The 24629-nt window shown below is 50.4% G+C and overlaps 6 protein-coding genes across 11 annotated transcripts; 3 read left to right on the forward strand and 3 right to left on the reverse strand.

Moving 5' to 3' along the window:
- Nucleotides 1–97: 97 nt before the first annotated feature.
- LOC6610400 (spectrin alpha chain) lies at nt 98–16905 on the reverse strand. 5 transcript variants are annotated; one of them, XM_032720147.1, is made up of 9 exons: nt 16817–16905; nt 10620–10704; nt 6510–10560; nt 6112–6207; nt 3377–5300; nt 2713–3316; nt 2505–2534; nt 1002–1602; nt 98–927 (listed from the first exon to the last, which is right to left on the reverse strand). In XM_032720147.1, the coding sequence occupies exons 3-9, from the start codon at nt 10497–10499 to the stop codon at nt 799–801; spliced, it is 7374 nt and encodes a 2457-aa protein (XP_032576038.1). In that variant the 5' UTR covers nt 10500–10560; nt 10620–10704; nt 16817–16905; the 3' UTR covers nt 98–798. The 5 variants fall into 5 exon arrangements, with proteins under 5 accessions (XP_032576038.1, XP_032576040.1, XP_032576041.1 ...); XM_032720149.1 differs by lacking the exon at nt 16817–16905 and adding an exon at nt 10994–11012; XM_032720150.1 differs by lacking the exon at nt 6112–6207.
- Nucleotides 11267–16901, reverse strand: LOC6610401 (protein disks lost). Its single transcript, XM_002034947.2, has 2 exons — nt 16817–16901; nt 11267–15138 (listed from the first exon to the last, which is right to left on the reverse strand). The coding sequence occupies exon 2, from the start codon at nt 15051–15053 to the stop codon at nt 11331–11333; it is 3723 nt and encodes a 1240-aa protein (XP_002034983.1). The 5' UTR covers nt 15054–15138; nt 16817–16901; the 3' UTR covers nt 11267–11330.
- A 294-nt stretch (nt 16906–17199) lies between the features above and the next one.
- Nucleotides 17200–18931, forward strand: LOC6610402 (hsp90 co-chaperone Cdc37). Its single transcript, XM_002034948.2, has 4 exons — nt 17200–17334; nt 17395–17598; nt 17800–18459; nt 18524–18931. Exons 1-4 carry the CDS (start codon nt 17302–17304, stop codon nt 18794–18796), a joined length of 1170 nt encoding a protein of 389 aa, XP_002034984.1. The 5' UTR covers nt 17200–17301; the 3' UTR covers nt 18797–18931.
- Nucleotides 18932–20228, forward strand: LOC6610403 (dnaJ homolog subfamily B member 13). Its single transcript, XM_002034949.2, has 2 exons — nt 18932–19970; nt 20030–20228. The coding sequence occupies exons 1-2, from the start codon at nt 18986–18988 to the stop codon at nt 20143–20145; spliced, it is 1101 nt and encodes a 366-aa protein (XP_002034985.1). The 5' UTR covers nt 18932–18985; the 3' UTR covers nt 20146–20228.
- Nucleotides 20229–20392: 164 nt separating this feature from the next.
- LOC6610405 (patj homolog) lies at nt 20393–23767 on the forward strand. Its single transcript, XM_002034951.2, has 2 exons — nt 20393–22291; nt 22352–23767. The coding sequence occupies exons 1-2, from the start codon at nt 20741–20743 to the stop codon at nt 23414–23416; spliced, it is 2616 nt and encodes an 871-aa protein (XP_002034987.2). The 5' UTR covers nt 20393–20740; the 3' UTR covers nt 23417–23767.
- Nucleotides 23702–24453, reverse strand: LOC6610406 (protein JTB). Of its 2 annotated transcripts, none has more exons than XM_002034952.2 (2): nt 24386–24453; nt 23702–24325 (listed from the first exon to the last, which is right to left on the reverse strand). In XM_002034952.2, exon 2 carries the CDS (start codon nt 24273–24275, stop codon nt 23817–23819), a length of 459 nt encoding a protein of 152 aa, XP_002034988.1. In that variant the 5' UTR covers nt 24276–24325; nt 24386–24453; the 3' UTR covers nt 23702–23816. The 2 variants fall into 2 exon arrangements, with proteins under 2 accessions (XP_002034988.1, XP_032576046.1); XM_032720155.1 differs by having other exon boundaries at nt 23702–24335; nt 24386–24449.
- Nucleotides 24454–24629: the final 176 nt, after the last annotated feature.

A 24629-nucleotide genomic window follows, 5' to 3' on the forward strand; every position in this document is an offset into this window, starting at 1 on the left:
TTGAGAAGAATCAGCTGAGATGGTGATAATTTTGTCAGTTTCCTTCTGCGAAATCATATTATAACCTGCCCTGAATTTCAAATAAAAACTCCACTCATTTAACATATTTAGACATGCAGCAATATATTTATTTTTGCAATTCACGGATTGTAAATATACGTCCAATACAGAGGCAAATATTTATTGTTTTGTTTTTCTTCGTTTTTTTTTTTGCTTTGAAAAAGTTTACTACTTTCGTTTCGAATACACGTAGAAACTGCAGGAAACATAAAAGGCTGGTTATTATGCAATTCTGGGCAGCAAGAGTATCTTAAACTTTTTGGTATTTCAATTGTTACAAGTTACAGACATTCAATATGGAAAATGTGTGCTGTTCGATTACTGGAAGCTAAGCTTTTTTTCTGCTCTTCAGGCGCAAGTTGCTCAGATTACTGTGACAATATTCTCGATTAGATATCTTCTTCGGCGACCTGACGCGTAGCCAATTCTCAAACTGAAACGTCCAAATCTAAGATACTTCCTCATTGGTGTGTTGATAAATAAATGCAAAAACTAGAAATGGTTCATAGTCATGTTGATAAATATGTATTGCAAGGTGCTATTGTTGATTTAAGGTTCATTGTGGCATAGGTTCTTAAATAAGCATTAAACTGTTTGACTTAGAGACTAAATTATCGAAAATAATGGTGTAAATATATATTTTTGTTTGCTTTTTTTGTGTTTTGTTGGTTTTTAGAAATATACTTTAAATTGTAAGATATATGCTCAGGCGCCACTAAACAAGACAATAAAGGCTCTTTAGTTCTGGAACAGCGTTCGCGTGAAGTCTATGTAGTCCAGGGCATCCTTGATGGGCTGGCCAGAGCGCGGTTCCGAGAAGGGTTTCATGCGCTGCACGCAGTAGTCCGCCATGTCCTTGGTGAGGTTCTGTGGCAAGAAAGCAAAGATGTTAGAAGTGGCATGGGCTAAAACTTTTCGTAATCGAGGACTATTGAACTTACGCAGTAGAGCTCCTCCTTGGTGACGTAGGGGCGGTCGGCAGCGGTGATGGCGCGGAAGGCATTCTCGATTTCCTCGTAGGATTGAACGTTCTCCGTCTCCTTGGAGATCATGAACGCGATGTATTCCTGCAGGGAGACGTAGCCATCGCGGTTGGGGTCGACCACATCGAGAATGGCTTCGAACTCCGGGTCGGGCTGTCCCTCCTCCACCATGGGCAGGTCGTAGCCGAGGGCGCGCAGGCAGGACTTGAACTCCTGGTGGTTGAGCTTTCCGCTCTTGTCCTTGTCGAAGTGCTTGAACATCATCGAGAACTCCTTGAGTGAGTCCTCGGAGACGCCCGAGTGGTTGCGTGCCTGGATCTGTTGCTCTAAGTTGTGCTGCATCCGCATAGACAGCTGGTCAAGCTGATCCCACTGTTGGGCCAGGCCAACCGTCGAGTGTTCCGTGTAGCGGTTATCCAGGATAAGGTGTTCCTCCAGCAAGGCTCCCAGCTCCTCGATCTTCTTAAGGTCAACGCGACGGGCGCGCACCTCGGTGGCCTTGACACGAAGCGCCTCCAGTTGCTGTTCCAGGGAACCGGAGCCTTCCATCATGGACGTTCTGCGAAATTCGCGATGTGGGGATTGGTTGAAAGTTGGCGGATAAAAAGCGTTCGTTAGTAGGGCACAATATCGAGTTAGGTCTCAAACAAATCGGAACGTTACAATGATATAATGCAATAAGAGAAGCAAATCTTGTTAGAGGGTCTGTTACGGGCAGCGAATATTTTTCTGAATTTTCTGGATTCGGGCTTGCAACTAGTTTGTCTTCCCTTTGTTTTTGTTTTGTACATATTTACACGTGTCGGTGGGAATTTGGCGGGCCCGAGTGTTTTGAACGGTTTTGGGTTAGGTTTAGTGTAGTTAAGATTGGTTGTTCTTTGAGTTCAGCAACTAATAATGACGAAAGTTGTCTAATTGCTAGAAGCGAGTTAAAATAAGAAAAGCGCCAAAGGAACGTTTAAATTGTAATTGAAAAATGCTACTAGATTTGTTTAAACTCTTCGATTGAACGGAATAAATATGAACATAATTTTTGTTTTCGATTGCTACATATTTCTGTATGCTACAACAGTATTTTGATCTCGATTCGCATGCTAAAGAGTTCAGATTCGTTAATTTTGAATAAGATTAGGTGAGACCAAAGGATTAATGGAGAATCGAAACAGTACGTTGACGATATACACTCAGATCGGGATCGGGTGGGTCAGTGCTCTCGCTAATGCAACTAACTAAAACTAGGCCTTAGTCGTCGCTCAATCTTATCAGTGTGGCTATATACGAGTATTTACAAGCCCTTCGCTCAAGGGGCAAGCAAGAGTTACGGAGAACATGGCCATTCCCAAAGGTTAGTGGAGGCGCAGCGAGATTGGGAGCACAGCTCCAATGCGAGTTAAGGAACCAAAAAGATCACAACAGAAAATAAGAGTTCAAACGCAGAATCAAGCCTGCTCGCTTAATTACCCTTGACGGTTATAACCCAGCATATAATATCTAGAAAATAGAATGGATCTTTCAGTTACGTAGTATTTCATGGGGTTAGAGTCGCGACCACGAGACTTGTTTTCGGACTTGTGTGGATTGGGATGGGTACATGGATTCGATCCGAATAAAACCAACACACTTCTGGATGGAGTATCCCACATTGGGGAAAGCCTTAGCCCCCACTCACCTTGTCTCTGTTAGCCACTGGTGGAAAAGATTGGCGTGCTTGGCAAACTCCTTGCGCAGCTTGTCGTTCTCCTCCTGCCGCTTGGCCTCCTTGGCAAGTTCCCCATCGCGTTCCTCTATGATCTTTTGCAGATTACGCCAGGTCTCCTCAAGAGCTTCCATGGTGAACCACGTGTAGGGGTTGGGTCCAACATTAAAGCTCTTGATCTTCTGGTCGAGTGCTGCCAATGCCTTGAAGTCAGCTTCGGCCGACGAAAGGGACGCCTGGAATTGGGCATGGGCGTCGCGCAGGGCGCGGATTTCTTCGATCGAATTGCAGCGAACAGGATCTGTGAGATCCTCCTCGGCATTTTCGAACCAAGAATTGAAGGCCGAAGCTTTCTTGGCAAATGTCAAGTAGAGTTCCTCGATCTGGCGGAACTGCTCCTGCATGGCCAACAGTCGATCCTTGCGCGTGTTGGAGGCGTCGCGCAACTTCTGCCACCTGGCAATCACGTCTCCGTGACGCTTTAGGATTGCCGGCGATTGGGCGTGGCTGGCATTGATCAGTTGGTCCTTAAGTGCCGTGATGTTGTGGATGCCCTCCTGCTCGAAGGCATTGAGACCTTAACAGATGGCAATCGTTATTACAATGTGAATTAAGACAAAATCTCAGCTGATCTTACCTGCATCGAATGTCTCCTGCTTGGTCAACAGCGTCTGCACGGTGGACAGGTCGCGTCCGAACTCATCGGAGCGCACATAGTTCTCCTTGTCGTCGATCCAGCTCTCGACCACATCGGCCTTCCACATAAACTGCAGATAGGCCGAGTTGTCCAGCAGGGCTCCCTTGCGGCGGGCAGCCAGGGCGGACAGGTTGTCCAGTTTCAGGCGCAACTGCTGGCAGCGTTGCGCAATGGACTCTCCGTGGTGGTTCTTGGCCTCCACCAACTCACTGCCCTGGTCGCAGATCAAAGAGCAGCGGTCCTTGTGGGCAGTGAAGTCCGTCTCGAAGGCGTCGTGCTTCTTCAGTAGACCCTGGACGGCGGCCATCGAGTCGCCGTAGTCCTCCACAGAGAGCAGCTGTTGCTTCTCGGTGATCCAGGCCTCCTCCTCCTCCACCTGAGCGAGGAATTGCTGATAGGTCAGCGACTCATCCAACTTCTGACCTCGCGTAGCAGCCAGGTTCTTTAGCTCGGCCCAGGCCTGGTTGAGAGCCTTCAGGCGCTGTTCAATTTCGGGCACACCGAGATTGGACACGTCCATGAGCTTCTCGCCAGCCTCTTGCACAGCTTGAATGGCCGGCTCGTGAGAGCCCAATTCGGCTTCTAGGCGCTTGTGCTTCTTCTTGAGGTTCTGGACACCGGTCAGATCGCGACCGTAGTCGTCGGAGCCGACAAGCAGCTTCTTCTCCTTGATCCAGCTCTCTTCGTCGGCGATGTCGCGGAAGAATTGGTGCAGGGTCAGAGCCTCGTTGAGACGGGCTTGGCGATGGGCCGCCAGGTTGCAGATGCGCTCGTAGCGCTCATTGATGCTTTGACGCTTCTCCTGGATGCCGGCAGTATCGAACTGGCCGCTCTCCACCAAGGAATCGGCCTGGTTGTTCATGTCCTTGATGCGGTCTTCGTGCGCCACGATATCCGCCTCGACCAACTGATGCTTCTTCATGAGGTTTTGGACAGAGGCCAAATCCTTACCAGAATCCTCAGTGGTCAAGAGACTCTCGACCTCGCCCAACCAGAAGTCCAAATCCTTGACAGCAGCGATATAGGTGCGCTGCTTGTTCGCCTCCTTCAGCTTCAGCGACTTCTCGGTAGTCTTATGGGTCAGGTACTCCCACTGATCAGCGATCTGCGTCAGCCGCTTCTGCACCGCGTCCTCCGACCCGCTGCACTGCTTCTTATCGATGAGGTTTCCGCCCATGGCTAGCACGCTCTGGATGCGATCGGCATTAGCCGCCAGCTCCGCCTCGAAGGCCTGGTGCTTCTGGTGCTTCGACTGAATATTGGCCGGGTCCTTGTAGCTCTCTTCGGTGGCCAGCTGCAGCTTCTCTGCGATCCAGTTCTCAATCTCATCGGCATCGCGCGAGAACTGCTGCAGCGTCTGCTCGTCTCCCAAACGGGATCGCTTTTCGATCAGACCCTCCTTGAGATGGCGCCAGCGCTCTAGCACTTGCTTGCGCTTCTCGTCCACCAAATTGGAGGCATAATGGTTCTGGGCGATCAACTGATCCGCCACCGTCTGCAGAGCAGCAATCTTCTGCTCGTGGCCGTTAATGGCCTTGTCGAAGTCCTCGTGCTTCTTGATCAGTGCCTCCACGTTTCCGCCGGCATTGGCATCATCATCGGCATTGAGGAAGGCCTCGCGGGCTGACATCCAGGACTCGGCCAACTCGCAGTCACGCATGTAGAGCTGCAGATCCAAGTTCTGCTCCAGCTGCAGTCGGCGCTCGGTCCATGCCTTCTCCAAGTCCTCGCGGGCCTTGGCCAGGTCCTCGATTTTCTCCTTGATTTCAGGCGACGCATAGTGGTTGGCCTGCAGCAGCTCGTTTCCGAACTGCTCGAAGGCGCCGAAAGTTCCGGCGCGCGCATCGATCTCCGTGCGGTGTTCCTGGGGAAATTCATGGGGAAATCAGATTAGTTTGGGTCATGGATTTTGCTTTGGTAACGCCGTGTTAGAACAACATTGCAACGCTAGCAGGCTGGCCATTGAGGATCGATTGCTGCAGCGTCAAATTAGTCAATAGTAATAAACGTAGAACGAAGTTAAACTGAACAAATCGGTGGATGAACTGGATGAAACGTGAACGGAGCTTGGATGTGTGACGATGATGAAAGGATGACACAGAAAACTGTATAAGTTCATTAGGTTATACATGTGTAAAGCTTTAAAGATTAGTCAAATCACATTTTTAATTACTTGTAATAAATAGATCTCAAATGTTCAACATAAACCAACTGATCGAATCAAAGTTCACATCTTCATCGAGCTCTCTGGTGTAGCTCTAAATTGATGCAAACAAAAATGTATTTTTTAAGTTTAATTATTTATATTTAAAGTTATATTTTCGGAAGACCCATTCTCGCGAATGCAGTAAAATTTATCTGGACACTAGGAATTGAGTGATATGTGCTGATAAAGGCTCGATGTGTGTAAGCAATATTAGATAATATAACAAGAAACCGACTGAGTTACTAATAGAACACAACGAGTGAGTGTAAGGGAAAGCTGAAGCCGTAGATATGGTCTGATATTTGTACATGAAGGGTATTCCCACTGATCGACATAAAGATAAAGAAGGAATTTCGAGTACCCTCTGATATATATATGAATTGGAATGGTATGTGACAATCACAGGCGAGCAACACATAAACACAGCGAAACACGGATCTGGGGAGATGGTGGTAAGCGAAGGAACTACCTCGTCGCCGGATGGAGATGCGATGCTGTAGGTCGAGGCGGCGGCTCCAGGAGCCGAGCTGATGCCCAATGTGAACCCAATCTCGGCACGGCGTGCCTGCGATGGGTGTCGTATTTGTTTGATTGATTGTTTATTGGGGAGTTGGAATGTAGAAACACGACCATGATGGGGATTTGGATGTTGTCATGAACCGTGAACCGTGGCAGTTGTTGTTGTCGATTGTTTGTTGTTCGTTTATGACATGACACGAACCAAAAAATCAAAACCAAGAAGACAGGATATAGTCAAGATATGTAAAAATATAAAGGACCAAACAGTCTGCATTTTAAACATGGCTTAGACTTATCAAGGAGATCCTAGTTAATGTGTGTATTTATATTCCACATCGAAATCCATACCTGATGACGCTCGATCAGAGCCTCGGCTCCCGTGACATCGTTGGCCAGCTCGTCGGACGTGACCAGGCTCATCATCGAGTTAATCCAGGCCAGCAGATCGCGGTAGTCGCTGAGGAAACGCTGCAGATCGTACGAGTCCAGCAGCTTCTCCTTGCGGGCGGTGGACTTGGTGATTATCTGGTCCCACATCTCGTTGATCTCCTTCTGCTTGGCGTAGGTCTGCTCGGCGGTGTCCGGGTGCGACTGCATCAGTCTGTTAGCGGTTTCGTCCAGCTGGCGGATCTTGTCCCGCAAAGCGGCCAAGTCGCGTTCCACGCCCTCGTGCTTGCGCTGCAGAGTCTGGACACTTCGCAGGTCTTTGCCCAGGTCGTCGTTGTTCAGGGCATTGGCCTTCTCAGCGATCCAATCCTTGGTCTCGTCAATGTCACGATGGAAGCGTTGCACCTCATGGGCGGAGCCCAGTTGGCTGGCCTTCTCAGCGGTTAGGGTCTGCAGGTTGTTCCACTTTTCGTTCAGGTCTTGCATCTGGGTTTGGATCTTTAGGGCGGCCTCGGTCTGACCCAAAGAAGTCAGCTGTACGGCAATCTCGTTCATGTTGGCCAGACGCACTTCGTTGGCCTTCAGGTCGTCGTTGAAGTCGTCGAACTTCTTCTGGAGCACCTCCACCTCCTCCAGATCCTCTCCCACAACATCAGCGATCTGAGCGTGGTTCTCCTTGTCCCGGATCCACTGGGCCAAGTCTGCAGCCTCGCGAACAAGGACGTACGCCTTCACAGTCTCGTTCAGCTTGTTCTGGCGCTCGCGGGCGAGGGCCAGCAAATTGTCGTACTGCGAGTTGATCTGGTTCTGGCGCTTGGCAATCGAATGATTGTCCACTAAGTTCTGCTGCGAGGCGCTCAAGCCGGCGTCAATCTTCTTTATGTAGGCGGCCGGGACGAAGCCCTGACGGTCGTTGACCTCCACCTTCCACCAATCCTTGTTGTTCGAGTTCAGCAGGGTCAGAACATCGCCCTTCTTCATCGAGACCTCACGAGGGGATTTCTCCGTGTAGTCGTAGAGGGCAACCACGCACTCCTTGCCGGTGATGTCCACTACAGGGGTCTCCTGCTGGCGGCAGTTCTTGGCCTGCTCCTGCAGTGCCTGAATGGTGTTGCCAAAAGCCTCTAGATCGGAGACCAGAGCCTCGTGCTTCTTGAGCAAAGCCTCCGAGGAATCCTCGTCCTTACCATAATCACTGCCAGTTGCAATCGGTTCCTTTTCGCGCATCCACGACTCAGCTTCGTTGGCGTCGGCAAAGTACTGGTGGGCCTGGAGGGAGTCATCCAGATCCTGCTTTCGCTGGCTGGACTTCTCCTTCAGTGTGTTCCACTGCTCCTGGAGTGCTTCCAAACGCTGACGGATGTCGTCGCTGGCGAAGGGCTGATCCTTCAGCATGTTCTCGCCCGAACTGATCACATTCAGCAGCCTAGCCTCATGGTTGTTGATCTCGGCCAGCACAGCCTGGTGTTTCTTGATCAGGTTCTGCACACCAATCAAGTCACGACCACGGTTCGTGGATGCGGCAATGGGTTCCTTCTCTCGGATCCAGGCAGCCTCGTCCTCTAAGTCGCGGAAGAGCTGCTGCACCTGAAGGGAGTCAAGAAGGTGTTGTTTCCTCTCGCCCATGGGTGCAGCTAGGGCGGCATAGCGAGCCGACAGATTGCCCTCCTTGTTGCGAATGTTGTCCGCGTCAAAGTGACCGGATTCGATGAACTTGTTGGCGGCCACCTTAATGCTCTCAATGCGATCCTGGTGAGCCATCACGTCGGCCTCCAGCAGGGCGTGCTTCTTCTGCAAATTCTGAACGGAGGTCAGGTCTTTGCCGTGATCCTCCGACAACAGCTGACCCTCGATCTCGCTAAGCCACAGCTCAATGTCCTCGATGGTGCGGTTGAACTGCTGCTGTTGGCATGCCTCATTGAGCTTGGTTCCCTTTTTATCGGAAGCCTGGACGAGGGTCTCCCACAGGACGACGATCTCCTGCATGCGTGTGTTGATCTGGTCGGCAGCATAGTGCTGCTTCTCGATCAGCTCGGTGCCCACGTTGGTGATGTCCTCGATGCGTGACTTGTTGGCATTCAGCTCGTGCTCGAAGTTCTGGTGCTTCTGCATCTTGCCGTTGAGGTTAGTAGGATCCAAATAGCTGTCATCGGTGGCAAACTTCAGCTTCTCGCTAATCCAGCCCTTGGTCTCGTCGCAATCGCGCTCGAACTGCTGGTAGCGGTTCGAATCCTCCAGCAATTGGCGGCGCTTGGACGATTTTTCCTGGAGAGCAGCTCGCCGGGCTAGGAGCATTTGACGGCGCTGAGCCACATCATCGGCGGCATAATGCTGACCATCGATCAGTTTGGTGGCAAAGATATCCAGAGCCTTGATCTTCTCCTCCTGGGCAGCCAGACTCTTCTCGAAGTCCTCGTGCTTCTTAATTAGCGCCTCCACAGAGTCCAGCGAGTCGCCAAGGTCCTCGTTGGCCAGGAAGGCCTCCTGCTTGGCCATCCAGGTGTCAGCCTGCTCCGTATCGCGGTAGAAAAGTTGCAGATCCATGCACTGCTCGTACAGGATGCGACGATCCTCCCACAGCGAAAGCAGCGAGCTCTTGTCATTTTCCAGAGCGGCCAGCTTTTCCTGGATTTCGGCGGCGGCGTAATGCTCACGCTCCAGCAGCTTCTGTCCAGATTCAGTAGTCAGCTTGAAGCTATCCTCACGAGCGTCGATCTCGCCCTTGTGCTCCTGGTGACGTTCCAGGAGAGCCTCTGCTCCAGCCACATCTTTGGCCAGCTCATCGGCAGAGATGATGGCCTTCATGCCATTGATCCAGGACACAAGATCGCGGAAATCGGCGAGAAAACGGTGCAGGTAGTAGGACTCATCTAGCTTCTGTTTGCGCTCGCGGGCCTTTGTGGTGAGACTCTGCCAGTAATTGGCAATCTCGGCCTGTTTGTCACGGATCTGGTCACTGTGATCGGCGTGAATGGAACACAACCGCTGGGCCTCGGCTCCCAGTGTGGATACCTTATCCTCCAAGGCGGCCAAGTCTCGCTCCACTCCTTCGTGCTTGCGCTGCAGCGCCTGAACACTGGCCAAATCGCGGCCATAATCATCGGACGACAGGACCACATCCTTCTCGGCAATCCAGGCGACGGTTTCGTCGGCATCTCGATTGAAACGCTGGATCTCGTGGGCTCCGAATAGCTTCTCTTGGCGCACAATAGCTAACTGCTTAAGGCGCTGCCAAGCCTCGTTAAGCTCCTCCTTGCGCTTGGTAATCGTGTCGCGCTCGGGATGACCATCTTGCACCAACTTATCGGCCAACTGGTTGACCTCAGTTACGCGATACTCCTGGGAGGCCATGTCCTTCTGAAACTCATCGAACTTGCGCTGCAGAACCTCTACATGTTCCAGGTCTTGGCCGAACTCGTCAGCGGTGACAAAGGTCTCCTTGTCCTTAATCCAGAACATCACCTCCTCGCACTGGCGCAGGAACTGCACCAGGACGAGAGCCTGCTGCAGCTTTAGACCCTTCTCGGCCAGACGGCTAAGAAGCAGCTCCCACAACTTGTGCAGCTCGTCAAGGCGAACCTGAATCGACTCGGAGGCAAAATGTTGCTGGTTGATCATCTCCTGGCCAGTGTTGTCCAGCGAGACAATGGCGTTGCTGTGCGCCGACACCTCCGCCTCGAACGCCTGGTGTTTCTGGATTTTGGCCTGCAGGTTGGTCGGATCGCGGTAGCTCTCCTCGCTGGCTGCCTGCAGCTTCTCGTGGATCCACGACTCCAACTCGTCGGCATCGCGCTTGAAGTACTGGAAGCGGCGCGAGTCTTCGAGCTTTTCACGCTTCTGGCGCGTCTCGATCTTGAAGTCATTGTAGCGGGACAAAACCTGCTCACGTCGCTCCTGGATGTCCTCGACTGTCTCGAGGATCTTCACCTCTTTGGGTGTAAAGTTCTCCATTTCGCTGGTTCGTTTACTTGTCTTATTGCTTGAGTGTTTCGTTCGTTTTGATATTGAAAAGCTGTAAAGGTGTTACGCAATTAAAGAAAATTGTTGTTTTGGTTTCTTTGCTAACTTTACCTTAAGTTGCTCTGGGCGCTGGTTTGTTTTTAATTTAATACTGCTGCTGCTGCTTCCCCTTCATCAAATGTTTGACCGTGCCCAACTGTAAAGAAAATGAAGGGGGGACAATTAGTTTAATTCGGTTTAATCAGCTTCAATACGAACGCAATCAGTCAATTACTTAATTGTTGGGTCATTCGTAAATTGGGAAACACAAAATCATGAAACTGAATGGCTGACTAGCGTACTACAAGCTTTACTCTCCTCAACGTTGATTTTATATTTCATTCTTATTTCGTAATATTTTATCTCGCCGCGACTTTGCTCCCAAGTATTATTTAGTCGTTTAATGAAATTAATTATTTTTTTGAAGAGTTGTATGCAAATACCACCTTCTGTAAACTATTTAAACTTTTTGACTGGCTCGGCAACAATCGTAAAATTCTCATTTAGAATTTCCACTTGCTGGTCGACTGTTGCTCAGGTCGATGATCACATCGATCGACAACCTCGTCCCCTTATGGTGGCCTCAGTGCTCGCACACACTAACCAAACTAAAAGCGCGAATGTGACGCATTCTCGCGCTGATTAGTTTCCATCAGCTAACGCTATCTTATCGGGTACATAGTTTGGACCCCGTTTCCATTCCATTTCCAGCAGACACATACAAAAAGGGAACACTTTATTCGAAACATAAAACGTTAAATGACATAACCAACAGTTTTAAACTTAAAAGTTATCCAGATCCCGCGATAAGTCGGCCAGCATCTCCATGAAGAGATGCGACTTGGCCTCGTCTTCGGGACTATCGCCAGAGGCGTAATGGGCCCCGGAATCCTTTCCGGACAGAGAGAGTTGTTGCAGAATGTCGGAAAGAATGGTCCACACTTTCGGCGACCAGTTCTCGGCAAAGAGCGGCATGAAGAGTTCGTTGAGATGATCGGCCCGTATAGCTCCCGACTGTAGCATGGATCTAAGGATCGCCTCCAGCATCCGAAAGTTGTCGGCATTGTTGCCCATCTCCTGCACAAAACTAATGCTCATCAAGCCGTCAAAGATTCCGGGTGAAGCTTCACTGGCCATAAGCTGCGGTGATCGCCACACCGAACAGCTGGTTGAAATTATATCCTTGTCGAGGAAATTCGGTTTTCTGGTGATGAGCAACTGCAGCAGATGAACTAATCCAGACCCAATGAGGTGATAGAAAACAGTGGGCATTTGAGGCAACAGGACCGCTTTTTGGGCTTTTCGAAGCAGCTCGGCCAGATCTTCTTGACTGCCCACATATTCTGGCCGCAAGCTGAGGCAGTGCAACCACTGCTGGAGCTGATAGAGAAACTCCGACAGGCTGAATCCAATATCCGGACTGAGCTGCAGCTCACTGGACCCGCCGCCACCTGTAGCTGCTGCATCTGCCTTGTTCCTATTGGAGTTGCACACTTTGGTGGCTAACTCCTGAAGGTCGCCATGATAAAATGTAGACTGAAGCACGCTGGACTGGAGCCACTGTTGCAGCTGAGTCTGAGCTTGCACCCGGATTAAATGAGCATATGTAGACCGCAATACAGCATTGGTGCTGGCGGGCAGAAGGGCTTCCAGGGAGTGCCCTATGCGCCTGTCGAGCATTTGGTGCACATACTCCTTCCAACGCTGACACGCCTTCTGCCTGGCATCTTGAAAGATCTCATGCAGCTTCTGAAACACCTCCTCGCGTATCGTGGATTTAATCTCGTTGACTTTGGCATCCGCCGACGCCTTCGAGGGGAGCAGAATCTCTTGCTGGGCGTCCTTGACGACACACTTAAAACTGCGCTCCGTGACGAACTCGATCAACCTCCTGGTGGACGCGTTTTGGGAATGGAGAAAGGCATCGGCCAATTTGCGCTGCTGCTGGTCCGCGGGACTCAGTTCGCTAGCCACTATCGCGTCCTTGGAAATGGAACTGCTGTTCTGCTGCAACTGCTCCAACCGAGTGGTTATGTACCGGAACCGCCCACTTCTCGCTTGTCTGGAGGGCGTGATGCTCACCCGAAATTCCTGCAGGAAAGGGCAAGCCACGGGCAGAAGTTCGTCCAACAAGGGGGCGTGCGATTTATCGTGACACGAGAGGCCCTTTAGGCAAATATCCACAATTGACGAAATGCTTCCGACTCCGGCTTCCTGTGCCCGGTAATTGTAGTAGCTACTAACCAACTCCGGCTGTTCATCCAAAAGCCATCCAATGCAGCTTCTGGTTATGAACACAGCCGCGGGTTGCAATTTTTCCATACGTATTTCGGCATACAAACCGTACAGCAGCTCCAAAGTGGCCACGGCGTCCGGAAGGTGGAGGCTGACCAAGTCGAGCATCGCCAGGTATTGAACTAACCACGGAAGCGTGATCAGCAGCTTGCCCTGGCGCATGGAACGTTCGAGAATATCGGTGAGACTGAAGTCCGGACGAAAATGGTTACGAAGATGCAACTGCTGTGGACAAAGTTGTGGCGGCGTTGGGTTTCCATGTTGCGTGGTCCCGCTGAAGGGCATCACAGTTACGTAGCCCAAGAACTTGGCCAGGATTAGCATGTTGGCCATGGCCTGTACGCGAACGATGTATGGTCCCTGCTGAGCGGACTGCTCCTCGGCAACCACATCGTCAGTCAGCTGGAGCAGATCAAAGGTGGAGTCGTTGTGACGCATTAGTTGCACAAAGAGCTCCAGCTTCAGGTGCACCAAAAATGCCACTGAAGAACATCCGGCGATAAAGTCGCGAAAGAAGGCCTGCGTGCGGGGAAACTGATCTTCTACACTGGAACTGGATGTCACCAAGCGCTGTGCCAGTTTATTGTGCCTGAGGGGATCCAGCTTTAAGCCCAGTTCTTCGGGAGATTCCGTGGTCTCGGTAGCGGAGATCAATAATTGGTTGACAAATAATTTTGCCAAGTGCGTCATGTTAACTGGGTGCTCCGATGCCTTAAAGATATCCTTAATACGGGGCCCTAGTTCGCTGGGAAAATTGAAAACCCGATTCAGATGACTCACCTCCCACTGCTTAAGGGCTTTGTAAAAGAGGTCCCTTTGGGACTTGAAGGCCCCGAACTCATTCTGCGAAGGAAAGTTATCCCGCGAGTCCTTCTCCACGTGATAGTACACATTCTGCTGTGAGGACGAAGAGGTGTCCATAGTGAAGGGTGTGTTCAAATCCTGCCTCTGTTGACAGTGAGTTTCCAATTCTTGGACAACTCTTGGCGGCAGCAGGCTCAATCTCTCGTTTTGTAGCAAGACACTCAAAGTCCTTTTGTCAAGCTGCAGAAGTAACCTTTTCTGGGTCTCCAGCAGTTTGGCAGCAAAGTATACACAACTTTTGTGCTGGGTGAGTTCCTCCAAAGCACTGGGTACATCTGATTTGACGGGTGATTGGCCAACATCTCGCACATTCAGCAGATGGACCACAAAGCTAAGTTCACCTAGTACGTTGGGCACTAAATTGAGGTCCATCAACAGGCTGTAAATGGTTGACAGGAGTTGTAATTGATTGCCATTGGCCACACCCTCCAAGCTAAAGGCTTCGTCAGGGAAAACCTCATCCTCGGTTGTCCTCTCCTGTTGACTGAAATTCACAGGCGCTTCGCTTTTGATTTCCTGCTTTTTGAGCAACAGGAACTTGCGAGCCTCCATTTCCAGGGCCGCTTCTTGGCTCCTATCAAAGATTTCGCTGTTTTGCGAGATTCGCCAAAAGTTATTTTCATTGCTAAAGGAACTGGTGTCTCCAAAAGAGGAGCTGGCCGAAACATTCTTGCTGATGGTCATGGGTAAGACACGACGCCGCGGCTTGGATTGCGGTGTGGCTCCTGCTCCAGTTCCTGAACCCAATGCTGAGTGTTGATTTTGCTGCTGTTGCTGGGGGGTGATCTTTTTCTTAGATCGCTGATGGCTCTGGATAGGGGTGTTGACCAGAAAGTTGCCCAAGCAGATGCTGTGCCCTCCTCCTGCTCCCCCTCCGCCGCTTCTGTTGGGCGTGCTGCAAAACTGGGCGCCACTTCCTGGCGTTGATCTTCTGCCCTGCGGCTGCTGACGAGCCGGAGGAGTATTCGAAATGGAGGTCATACTGCAGCTGCTCCGGCTATGGATCGAGGACTCATTGAGCTGCTGCTGTTCCTCCTCCTTGACCACATCGGCGACCGGAGGGTTGAGCTGATGGATGGGAGTCAAGGGAAATACGGGTGTCTCCGAGTTACGCGAATAGTAGTACTGTTTTGTGCTTTTACGCAGTGCACCTATAAAGTAGGTGGCGAAGTCCTCCAAGGTGCAGTTGCTCTGGTTATTACCCTTGCTGCCCTTTTTAAAATAGGCGACGAACTTCTGCTGCAGCTGGTAGTGCGGCACCTTCTCCAGTTGCGCAAGTAGCTGCAGCAGATGCCTCTCTTCCGGCTTCGTCATTTCTGTATCTGCCGCTTTGAGCTCTGCGGCCATGATCCGGTGATCTATTTTCTGTGCCTCAGCTCGAGCTATTTTCGACCTTTGGCCCTCCTCCAATCCCTCTCTCCCTTTTGTTTCCCTGCAACGGAAGAGGAGAGAAGGGAAATGTTGGCTCGGCTTTTGTGGGTTTCGTTTTCTAAGTTATTTTTAGACTTGTTTGGATGGGTTGAAGTTGCAGGATTTTCTTTTTTTTTTTTTTTGTTTAAACAGTATTTTTTCACACACTAAACTAAGTCAACGTAAACGACACGAAATATACTTAGGAGGTGACTTCATCACCTGTTTTAAATGATTTAATAATTTAATTTTGGCTATAAGTAAGTTAAATAAAGTTATAGTTAGGGGGGATATTAGGAGGAATATATTTGTAGGTCAGGTTTGGAAAAACGCACATGTATGCTAAACAAATTTGTAAAGGTATTTACCTAAACAATAAAAGAATAATATGTTATAGTAGTTTTCTAAAAGTATGTAGATATTGCACCAAATTTTTTTTTCTTAAGGAATAAATGAATTTTCAAACTGAGTGATAGCCCATAAAATACCATTTCTAATAGTTTCCAATTATCAGTGCTAAAGTGATCCCAAAAAAGCAACTCAGATAAGAAAAGCAGGGAAATATCTGAAATTTTCAGCTACACTACACAGAAGGTAAAATAGTTAAGATTGGCCAAGAATGATTAATAGAGAAAAGCCAACGAGTAAATTCTTGTCATTAGGGTAACATGAAATACAATTAGCACTAAGATAAGGAAATCTGTAGAATCGCCCCTTTAGAAGGGGTCAGGTCAGCAGAGTAAGCAATGACATCATTTTGGGGAGAGGGTGGGTCAGCATGCAGAGAAACAAACAAACAACACACTTTGCCACAGGAAATTGAAATAAATCAGAGGGAGATGGCAACAGCCCAGGGCTTGGCAGCCATACAAAGTTGGAGCTCACATACAGACACACAGGCAGGCAATTTAACTGTTTATCGCGGTGGCAAACAAAAACAACAACAAAAACGGCAAGTGCGAGAGATCCCACCTCAAAAGAGAGCGAATAGAAAGAGACGGAGAGAGCGAAACATTAATTGAAGTGTCTATCAGAAAATAGCAGAGGATGACGTAATGCGTACGCTTTGGAATTATGAGCAATCAATGAAGAGGCACCAAAAATCAACTGGTACGAAAGAGTACTACGAACACGGAATCGCCTGGCGAGCAAACAAAAATATCCTATGCAAACACAGGCCTTCAAGAAAGTCAAGGACATTTCCCCACCCAAAACAGGTTTTGGCAAATGTAAGGCAAGCACTTTGCTTTTTTTTTACTCGTACTTAAATGTTTCGCAAACACAAACAAGCAAAGAGAGGGAGAGTGTGCTCTCCCGCTTTCTCTCTTCTGAAGTTGCCGCACCACCACCACCGCCCGATGACGTACACACACACAGCGTTCTCTACTCCTGCGTAACCGCACACACACATGCACAATTGGAGCACCAGATACTTTTTCTTAAGTTGCAATTCGAGTCTAAAATTTTGAAAGAAATTCAAAATTTCCATGACTAATCAAGCACTGGCATTGCACGGCACAGCTTTTCAGTTATGACCAAGACTTTTCTCTCACTTTAGCCCCGTTAATTGGATTTTTGTGTTGCCTTCGAGGGTGTGGCGTTGACCCGAAAAATTTTCACTTTGCACGCACACCGAATTTTAATTGCATTTTGAACCCAACTAACAGTGAGCTACGGACGAAAACGAAGGAGAAACTTACACTCTGATGACAATCTAATTGTTCACAGTAAATTTGTTAATTTAACTATTGATTTGCAGTAGTTATTCGTAATTTTCACGGAGCGCCTCTATTTCACGGGACCGCAGTTTTTTTCAATATGTCGGCCGATTGGCGCAGAAGATTGACATCAATATCGCGATTTCTATCGATGTCAATCGATTTTAAACATAGTTCTTATTCTGGTCGCTTTGGCGCTTTAGTCATGTCATTTTTTTTTTAGCGTAAGCCCATAGATGTAAATAAATTGAAAACATGGGATTTCAATTTAATGTGGTTTACACATGCATGACTACTATTCCCTAGCACGGCCCCAGAGTAAGCGGGTCTTAATTTGGTATTATTCCGCAATATCACCGCGGTCACACTAATTTCCAGAGCAATCCAAAAAAAGGAAGCAGCCGAAAAAGAACAAAAACCTGCAGCATTTACATTTAAATATAAATCCGAAGCAAAGAAACAGCAAAATGGTGGACTACAGCAAGTGGAAGAACATCGAGGTGAGCCCACTGCTGGGTGCCAACCCAAACAGTCCTCCTAATCGGCACACTCCCTTTCAGATTTCGGATGACGAGGACGACACTCACCCGAACATAGACACGCCTTCCCTGTTCCGCTGGCGGCACCAGGCGCGCGTGGAGCGCATGGCGGAGATGGACCACGAGAAGGACGAGTTTAAGAAGAAGCGCCAGAGCTACCAGGCGCGCCTCATGGACGTCAAGGAGCGGATCTCAAAGAAGGATGGCGACGAGGAGGCTCTAAAGGTGGGTCTTTGCACCGGATTCACTGCTCACTTGTTGCTGATTAGCCTGGGCTGGGAACTGGGAATTCCCTGGGTTCTCAGTCCATCTAATCTAGACTTACAATTTATTCCTATTGTCAAGCTTAAGATCGACTATCATCCTAAGTGGCCATCTTTCCATCTTTCATCGCAATGTTTAATCCCTAATTTGTATCGCCTATAGAAAGAGCTCGAAAAGATCGAGGCCGATGGCAAAGAGCTGGACCGCATCGAGAGCGAGATGATTAAAAAGGAAAAGAAAACACCCTGGAACGTGGACACCATCAGCAAGCCCGGCTTCGAGAAGACCGTGATCAACAAGAAGGCCGGCCGCAAGGCGGATGAGAATCTGTCCGAGGAAGAGCGAGAGCAGCGCATGAGGCAATTCGTTAAGGAGAACGAGAAGCTCTGCAAACAGTATGGCATGCTGCGCAAGTACGACGATTCGAAGCGGTTTCTGCAGGAGCATCTTCACCTGGTGGGCGAGGAGACGGCCAACTACCTGGTCATCTGGTCCATCAACCTGGAAATGGAGGAGAAGCACGAGCTGATGGCCCACGTGGCGCATCAGTGCATTTGCATGCAGTATATTCTAGAGCTGGCCAAACAGCTGGACGTGGATCCTCGCGCCTGTGTCAGCTCCTTCTTTTCGAAGATCCAGCACTGTCAGCCCGAGTACCGCGCGCAGTTCGACAGCGAGATCGAAGGTTTCAAAGGACGCATCCAGAAGCGTGCGCAGGAGAAGATCCAGGAGGCGATAGCCCAGGCCGAAGAGGAGGAGCGTAAGGAGCGCCTCGGACCTGGTGGTCTGGACCCAGCCGATGTTTTTGAATCCCTGCCCGATGTACGTTCTAGTGGTTCGCTGTTTGGGAATTACTTGGCTAACTTTTCATGTATTTGCTCCGCAGGAACTAAAGGCCTGTTTCGAGTCCCGCGACGTAGAGCTGCTGCAGAAGACCATTGCGGCCATGCCCGTGGACGTGGCCAAGCTGCATATGAAGCGTTGTGTGGACTCCGGTCTCTGGGTGCCCAATGCCGCTGACTTGGAGGGTGACAAGAAGGAGGAAGATGACTCGGGTGACGTCGCCGGTGGCGAGGAGAAGACCGACGATGCCAAGTCGGAGAGTGCGGCCAAGGAGGAGCCCATCTACACTGGCGTCAGCACAGAGGACGTTGACTGATCGCCGTCACTTTTCCATCTACACCATAGCTATAATCTTAATGTACTGTCCACAAGCATATTTCATCCATAGCCAGATCCTGCGTCAGTTGAGTTATTGTATATAATTTGAATAAATTCTCAGTAACACGTCAAACATTCTGTGAACACTTCTGCCAGCTGTTATACGCTTCGACTCCGAGTAGAAACAATGAACCGGCCGGAGCTGGACTACTACGCGGTGCTGGATCAGCCCAGAGGCGCCACCAAGGAGCAGATTACTCTGGCCTACCGCCGCCTGGCCATTCGCCTTTGCCCACATCGCGACAAGAAGGACGAGCAGGACTTTGTGCCGCTGGCCCAGGAGGGTCGTCTCACGCACCTTTCACCCATGGGCGAGCCCAGGCAGTGGGCTTACGTCAACATGGCCTTCGATGTGCTGGGCAACGATCTGTACCGGGCCATATACGATCGCTATGGCGAGGCAGGTCTGTTCGAGGGCGTCATGCTGCCGAACGGATACTTTCCGCCCTATCAGTACGATGGCGACCACATGAAGGTCTACGAGCGGGTCTTTGGTAGCTACTCGCCGTATGCCAACGTGATCGATGCGATCTCCAATCCACCGAGCTTGTACGCCACGCGCCAGCATGGCATTGGGGTGCGTTCCAAGGACGCCAGCACGGAGAGGATTATCGAGCTGTCGCTGGAGGAAGTACGCACTGGCTGCGTCAAGCTGATGAACGTGTGGCGCCAGGAGATCGTGGACGCCAAGGAGTCGCGGATGGAGAAGCGCAAGCACACCTTAAAACTGAACATTGCCCCAGGAACCACGGCCGGAACTCGCTTCTGCTTCAAGGAAGAGGGCGATCGCTATCCGGCCACCATTCCGGGTGACATTATTTTCATTGCCGCGGACAAGCCGCATCCGGACTTTGAGAGGAGGAACCAACACGACCTAGTCTATAGGCAGTCTATTGGCCTATGCCAGGCCTTCACTGGCTTCACGTTCTTCATTTGCACGCTAGACCGGCGTCAGTTGAAGGTGGTCATTACGGACGTAGTGCAGCCGGGATACACCAAAGTGGTTCCCCTCGAGGGACTGCCCAAGTGCCGCAATTTAGATGCAGTTACGGCCATCAAGGAAGCCAACAAGAAGGTGGAGCAGTTCGGGGATCTCATTATAGAATTTGATTGTAGGTTTTCCTTTTCGTTTGGGGGTTTCTTTTCTGATGTTTCTCTGTTTCTTCTGCAGATATATTTCCCAAGTACTTGACTCCACATATGAAGCATATCACTCGCGAATTCTTCCGCGAATTCCGCAAGCTCGAAATAGAGCTGGAGGAGGAGGAGGAACGTAACATGGTTTGATGGCAGACACCTTATTGTTTTTCCGTATTTGGAACACAGTAAATTGTGCGTACAGAGGAAATAAATTCAAAATTTGTGTTTAAGAGGATAGGTGTTGTTGGGTCCTCTAGTATATCCATATTACAGACTACATTTAACATTAAAGTTAAATTTGCAGATGTAACGGTCGAATTTGAATTAATTTTGAAAAGGTGGCAGCTGTTCCGATTATGTCGATTGCCTATCGATGTACAACACAGACGCTCGGCAACCCTGTCCATCAGCTGTTCGAGAAAAGAAAATGCATTTGGCATTCCATTCCAGAGATAATTAAAAATCAATTACAGCAGCAGCAGAGCAAGTGGCCACGGAAAAGAGTGTATAGGAGTGGGTAAACACCTCGCTGCATCCAAACGGCACAGTAACTGCTCCGGAGCTGTCCCACTTAGAGCCCAAATCGGATTACCCGTTTTGCAGTTTAGGACAAAGTGTGCCAACGCCACAACGCCCCCACCCAGAAGTCCATAGAAACGCCAGCGGAAGTCGGATAGAGACGGGGACCACGCTCCACTGACCGCACCGCGCACCGCTTGCTGACCACGCCCACTGACGCAAGATGCACCTCAGCGCGGATATTTCCAGTGCCCTTCAGCAGATCGAGGCTGTGAAGAAGGGCATTGATGAGTCCGACGACCCCAAGCTGCAGATGCAGACGGCCGAGAGCCTCAGCACCATTCTGGGCATCCTGCAGGATCCCGTTTTCCGCACCATCGTCCACGTGCAGGACTCGCTGTCCGAGCTGAACGCGCAGCTGGCCCAACATCCGTCCATGTTGCCCAACGACTTCGACATCGATGTGGCTGGCAACCTGGTGCTCAGTCTGAATGGCGGCGAGGTGATGTACGACTTTGACGAACAGCGCTCCTCCTCGCACTCCCATTCGGCTCCGGGCAGTCCTGATAAGCCCGGCGGCGTCGGCGAGGAGCCGCGCCCGCACAGCCAGAACTCTAAGGGAGCCGGAGCGGCGGATCTCTACGCCACGGATTACGCCCAGATCCAGGCCATAGAGCTGGTCAACGACGGCACGGGTCTCGGATTCGGAATTATTGGAGCTCGCAACTCGGGAGTTATTGTAAAAACCATCCTGCCCGGTGGAGTAGCCGATAAGGACGGACGCCTGCGCTCGGGAGACCACATCCTCCAGATTGGAGACGTCAACCTGCATGAAATGGTATCCGAACAGGTGGCTGCCGTGCTGAGACAGTCTGGAACCCACGTCCGCCTGGTGGTTGCCCGTCCCGTCGAGCAGAGCGTGCCTACGCCCCAGTACGCCCTGGAACCGGGCACTGCTGTGGTGCCCACGCGCGTCCTCGTCGATCCTGCCGAGCTGGAGCGGTACCTCATATCTACCGGCTATCCGGAAATCTTTGGCGAGAGCTCCACGGCCTCTACTCCGCAGACCACTACGGAAGACGATCGCTTCGTTTATCGCGGCGAGACATCCATGCTTATTGATCCAAACATCGACCTAGAGGAATTGCTTGCTCTTCCTGAAACGGAGAAGCTTCAGGTGGAGCTGAAGAAGGATGCCAACGGCCTGGGCATCACAATTGCCGGCTATGTTTGTGAGAAAGAAGAGCTGTCTGGCATTTTCGTTAAGAGTGTCTCGCCCGGTTCAGCAGCGGACCTGAGTGGTCGCATCCGGGTCAACGATCGCATCATTGAAGTTGACGGCCAGTCGCTACAAGGCTACTCCAACCACCAGGCCGTAGAGCTGCTTAAGAAGTCTGGTCAGGTGGTGAACCTGCGCTTGGAACGCTACCTGAGGGGCCCCAAGTTCGAGCAGCTGCAGCAGGCCATCGCTGCGAATGACAAGCTTCCATCCAGTGCTCCTGGAACGCCTTCAAGGGCTCCCATGCCCACGCCCGTGGCCACAACGTCCTCCGCCACAACTACACCATCACGCAGCATCACTCGCGAGTTGGAAGAGGAAGCCTTACCAGCGCCAGAAGCCTTCATGACCACTCCGCCGTCGGTCACCACAATGACCACCACCACATTGAGCTCCTTTGGAACAGGTAAGCAACTGGTAGCAGTAAGGGACTCCCTAGACGGCTCCACGAAGATCATACCCACGGATGTTGTACCCTTGGCGGATAAAACAGAGGTGAGTATTAGCTAACGGGTAACACAGCAGCAAACCTTAAAGCGGATTAACATGTTATAGGTCAAGAACAGCGGGGTGATCACCCGACACAAGTACTACACCGATCCGGAACTGTCCGACGACGCCGAAACCGAAATTATTCGCAAGTGGCAGAAGATTGTGGGCTCCGACGTGGAGGTGATTGTGGCGCAGATCAAGAAGTTCGCAGTCGGCGGCTTGGGGATCTCCTTGGAGGGAACCGTGGACGTAGAAGGAGGGCGCGAGGTACGACCCCATCACTATATTCGTTCAATCTTACCTGATGGACCCGTTGGCGTGAATGGAGTACTGCGCTCTGGCGATGAATTGCTGGAGGTAAACGGCGAGCGGTTGCTGGGAATGAACCACCTGGAGGTGGTGGCTATACTCAAGGAACTACCGCTGGATGTGCGCATGGTTTGCGGTCGCAACAGGAACAGCTCGCTTCTCCCATTCTCTGATGACACCCTGAAAAAGCTGAGCAACAACTTTGAGAACCTGCTGCCTGCTACCGATCGCCTTGTGAAGGCCAAATCAGATGGTAGTCTGGCCACCGCGGGCTCCGTGGCCGATGGAGATTCAGTTGCTGCCGCCGCTGCTTCGTTTAGTAAGCTGAAGTCGCGGTCCCTGGAGCCACTAACTGGATTGGCTATGTGGTCGTCCCAACCGCAAATTATCGAGCTGGTCAAGGGCGACCGCGGTCTGGGCTTCTCTATTCTGGATTATCAAGATCCGCTGGATCCCAACGACACGCTGATTGTAATTCGTTCTCTGGTCCCTGGAGGGGTGGCTCAATTGGACGGACGTCTTATTCCCGGAGATCGACTTTTGTTTGTCAACTCCATTAACCTGGAGAACGCCTCGCTGGACCAGGCTGTGCAGGCTTTAAAGGGTGCTTCGAAAGGAGTAGTACGCATTGGGGTGGCCAAACCACTGCCCATGACGGACAACTCCCTGAAGGCTTGCAGCAATGCGAGCACCACAAGTGAGGAGACCTTAGACGCGCAGCCATCTCCTCCAGCCTTGCCCACAGTTGCTCCGCCCGCCATGCCGCCCACTGCCTCCATGGAAGCTGAGCCCGACCTGATTCCCGACTGGCGGAACTAGGTTATAACGAACAATTTCACACATTCCAGGCATCTGAATCTTTAAGCCTAATTTAAATCCAATCAAACGCGGTTGCTAACTAATGGATTAGTTAATCGATATTTTCTACGAATATGAACAACAGGCGGTAGAATCTGCCAGTTTGAAAGGATGCCAGAAGTACAGGAGCGATTGTTATTACCGAATCAAAATGTTATGCATATTATTAGCGCCGAATTGAGTTTGTCCCCTGAAAACAAGCATTCCACAAGTATGCAATATATTAAACCCCCTAGTATTAGCAAATGAATTTTAACATGTTATTTTCAGAGTGTATGTACTTAAACTAAATTAAATAATGTACCTTCCGTACGGTCAATGAGTATCACTTGGGTGAGGGAATCGATGAAGGGGCGGAGGGCTATTGGACCCGGTTTAGCTGTCGCTCGATTCTCATGTAGTTGCGCCTGGACAGGACTCGATCGCGGGCATAACTGACCAGGTAGCTAAGTAATCCGATTACAAAGCACGAGACCTCAAATTTCAGGAAGTTCATTTGCTCGATGAGCGCCACCCGGTCGCAGCTCCTGGTAACGATCTCGCCGCTCTGGCAGCGCAGCACCTCCTTGTAGTGCGTGTGGATGCAGACGCCCAGGCTGCGGCTGACTATGTCGAATTCGGAGCACGGGTGGCACTCCTGCACCATCGTGTACTTCTCATTCCGCCAGCAGGTCGAGTTGTCCTCGATCACGAACTGCGGCTCTCGGCGACGAGGCCCATCTGCCGCGTAACGAGATTCCACGAACAGGACGAGGATGGTGACCATCGTTAGGGCTCCTAATCCAAGGAGCATGTGGTGGCGCTGACAGTTCTCGAGCATTGTGAATTCGGGCAGCTAACTCCCGTAGCGGATCAAGGGTTTGAAACAACCTGGAAGAACCTATGTATGTTCAGCAGGTGGATAACTCCAAGACATACGGACGGGATTACTCGAAATCCTATTGCTATGCTTTTTCCCTCTATGAAATCAGCTTTACTGTGTGACCAGGCGAGTGTTTATTTTTGTACAGCCGTCTTTGGAACTAGTTCTTGCTTGCCATTTCAAATATATAAAAAAAAAGATTGAATTTGCACATGCATAGCTTTCGTAGTTTTGATAACGCGATAAGTTAAGGGAGAAAATAATATTTTTCTAGGAAATCTTATAAGCCTCTTGTTCCGTTCCGATTCGCGC

The sequence above is a fragment of the Drosophila sechellia genome, chromosome 3L (assembly GCF_004382195.2).
Source record: "Drosophila sechellia strain sech25 chromosome 3L, ASM438219v1, whole genome shotgun sequence".
In the NCBI taxonomy this organism is placed as follows: Eukaryota; Metazoa; Arthropoda; class Insecta; order Diptera; family Drosophilidae; genus Drosophila; species Drosophila sechellia.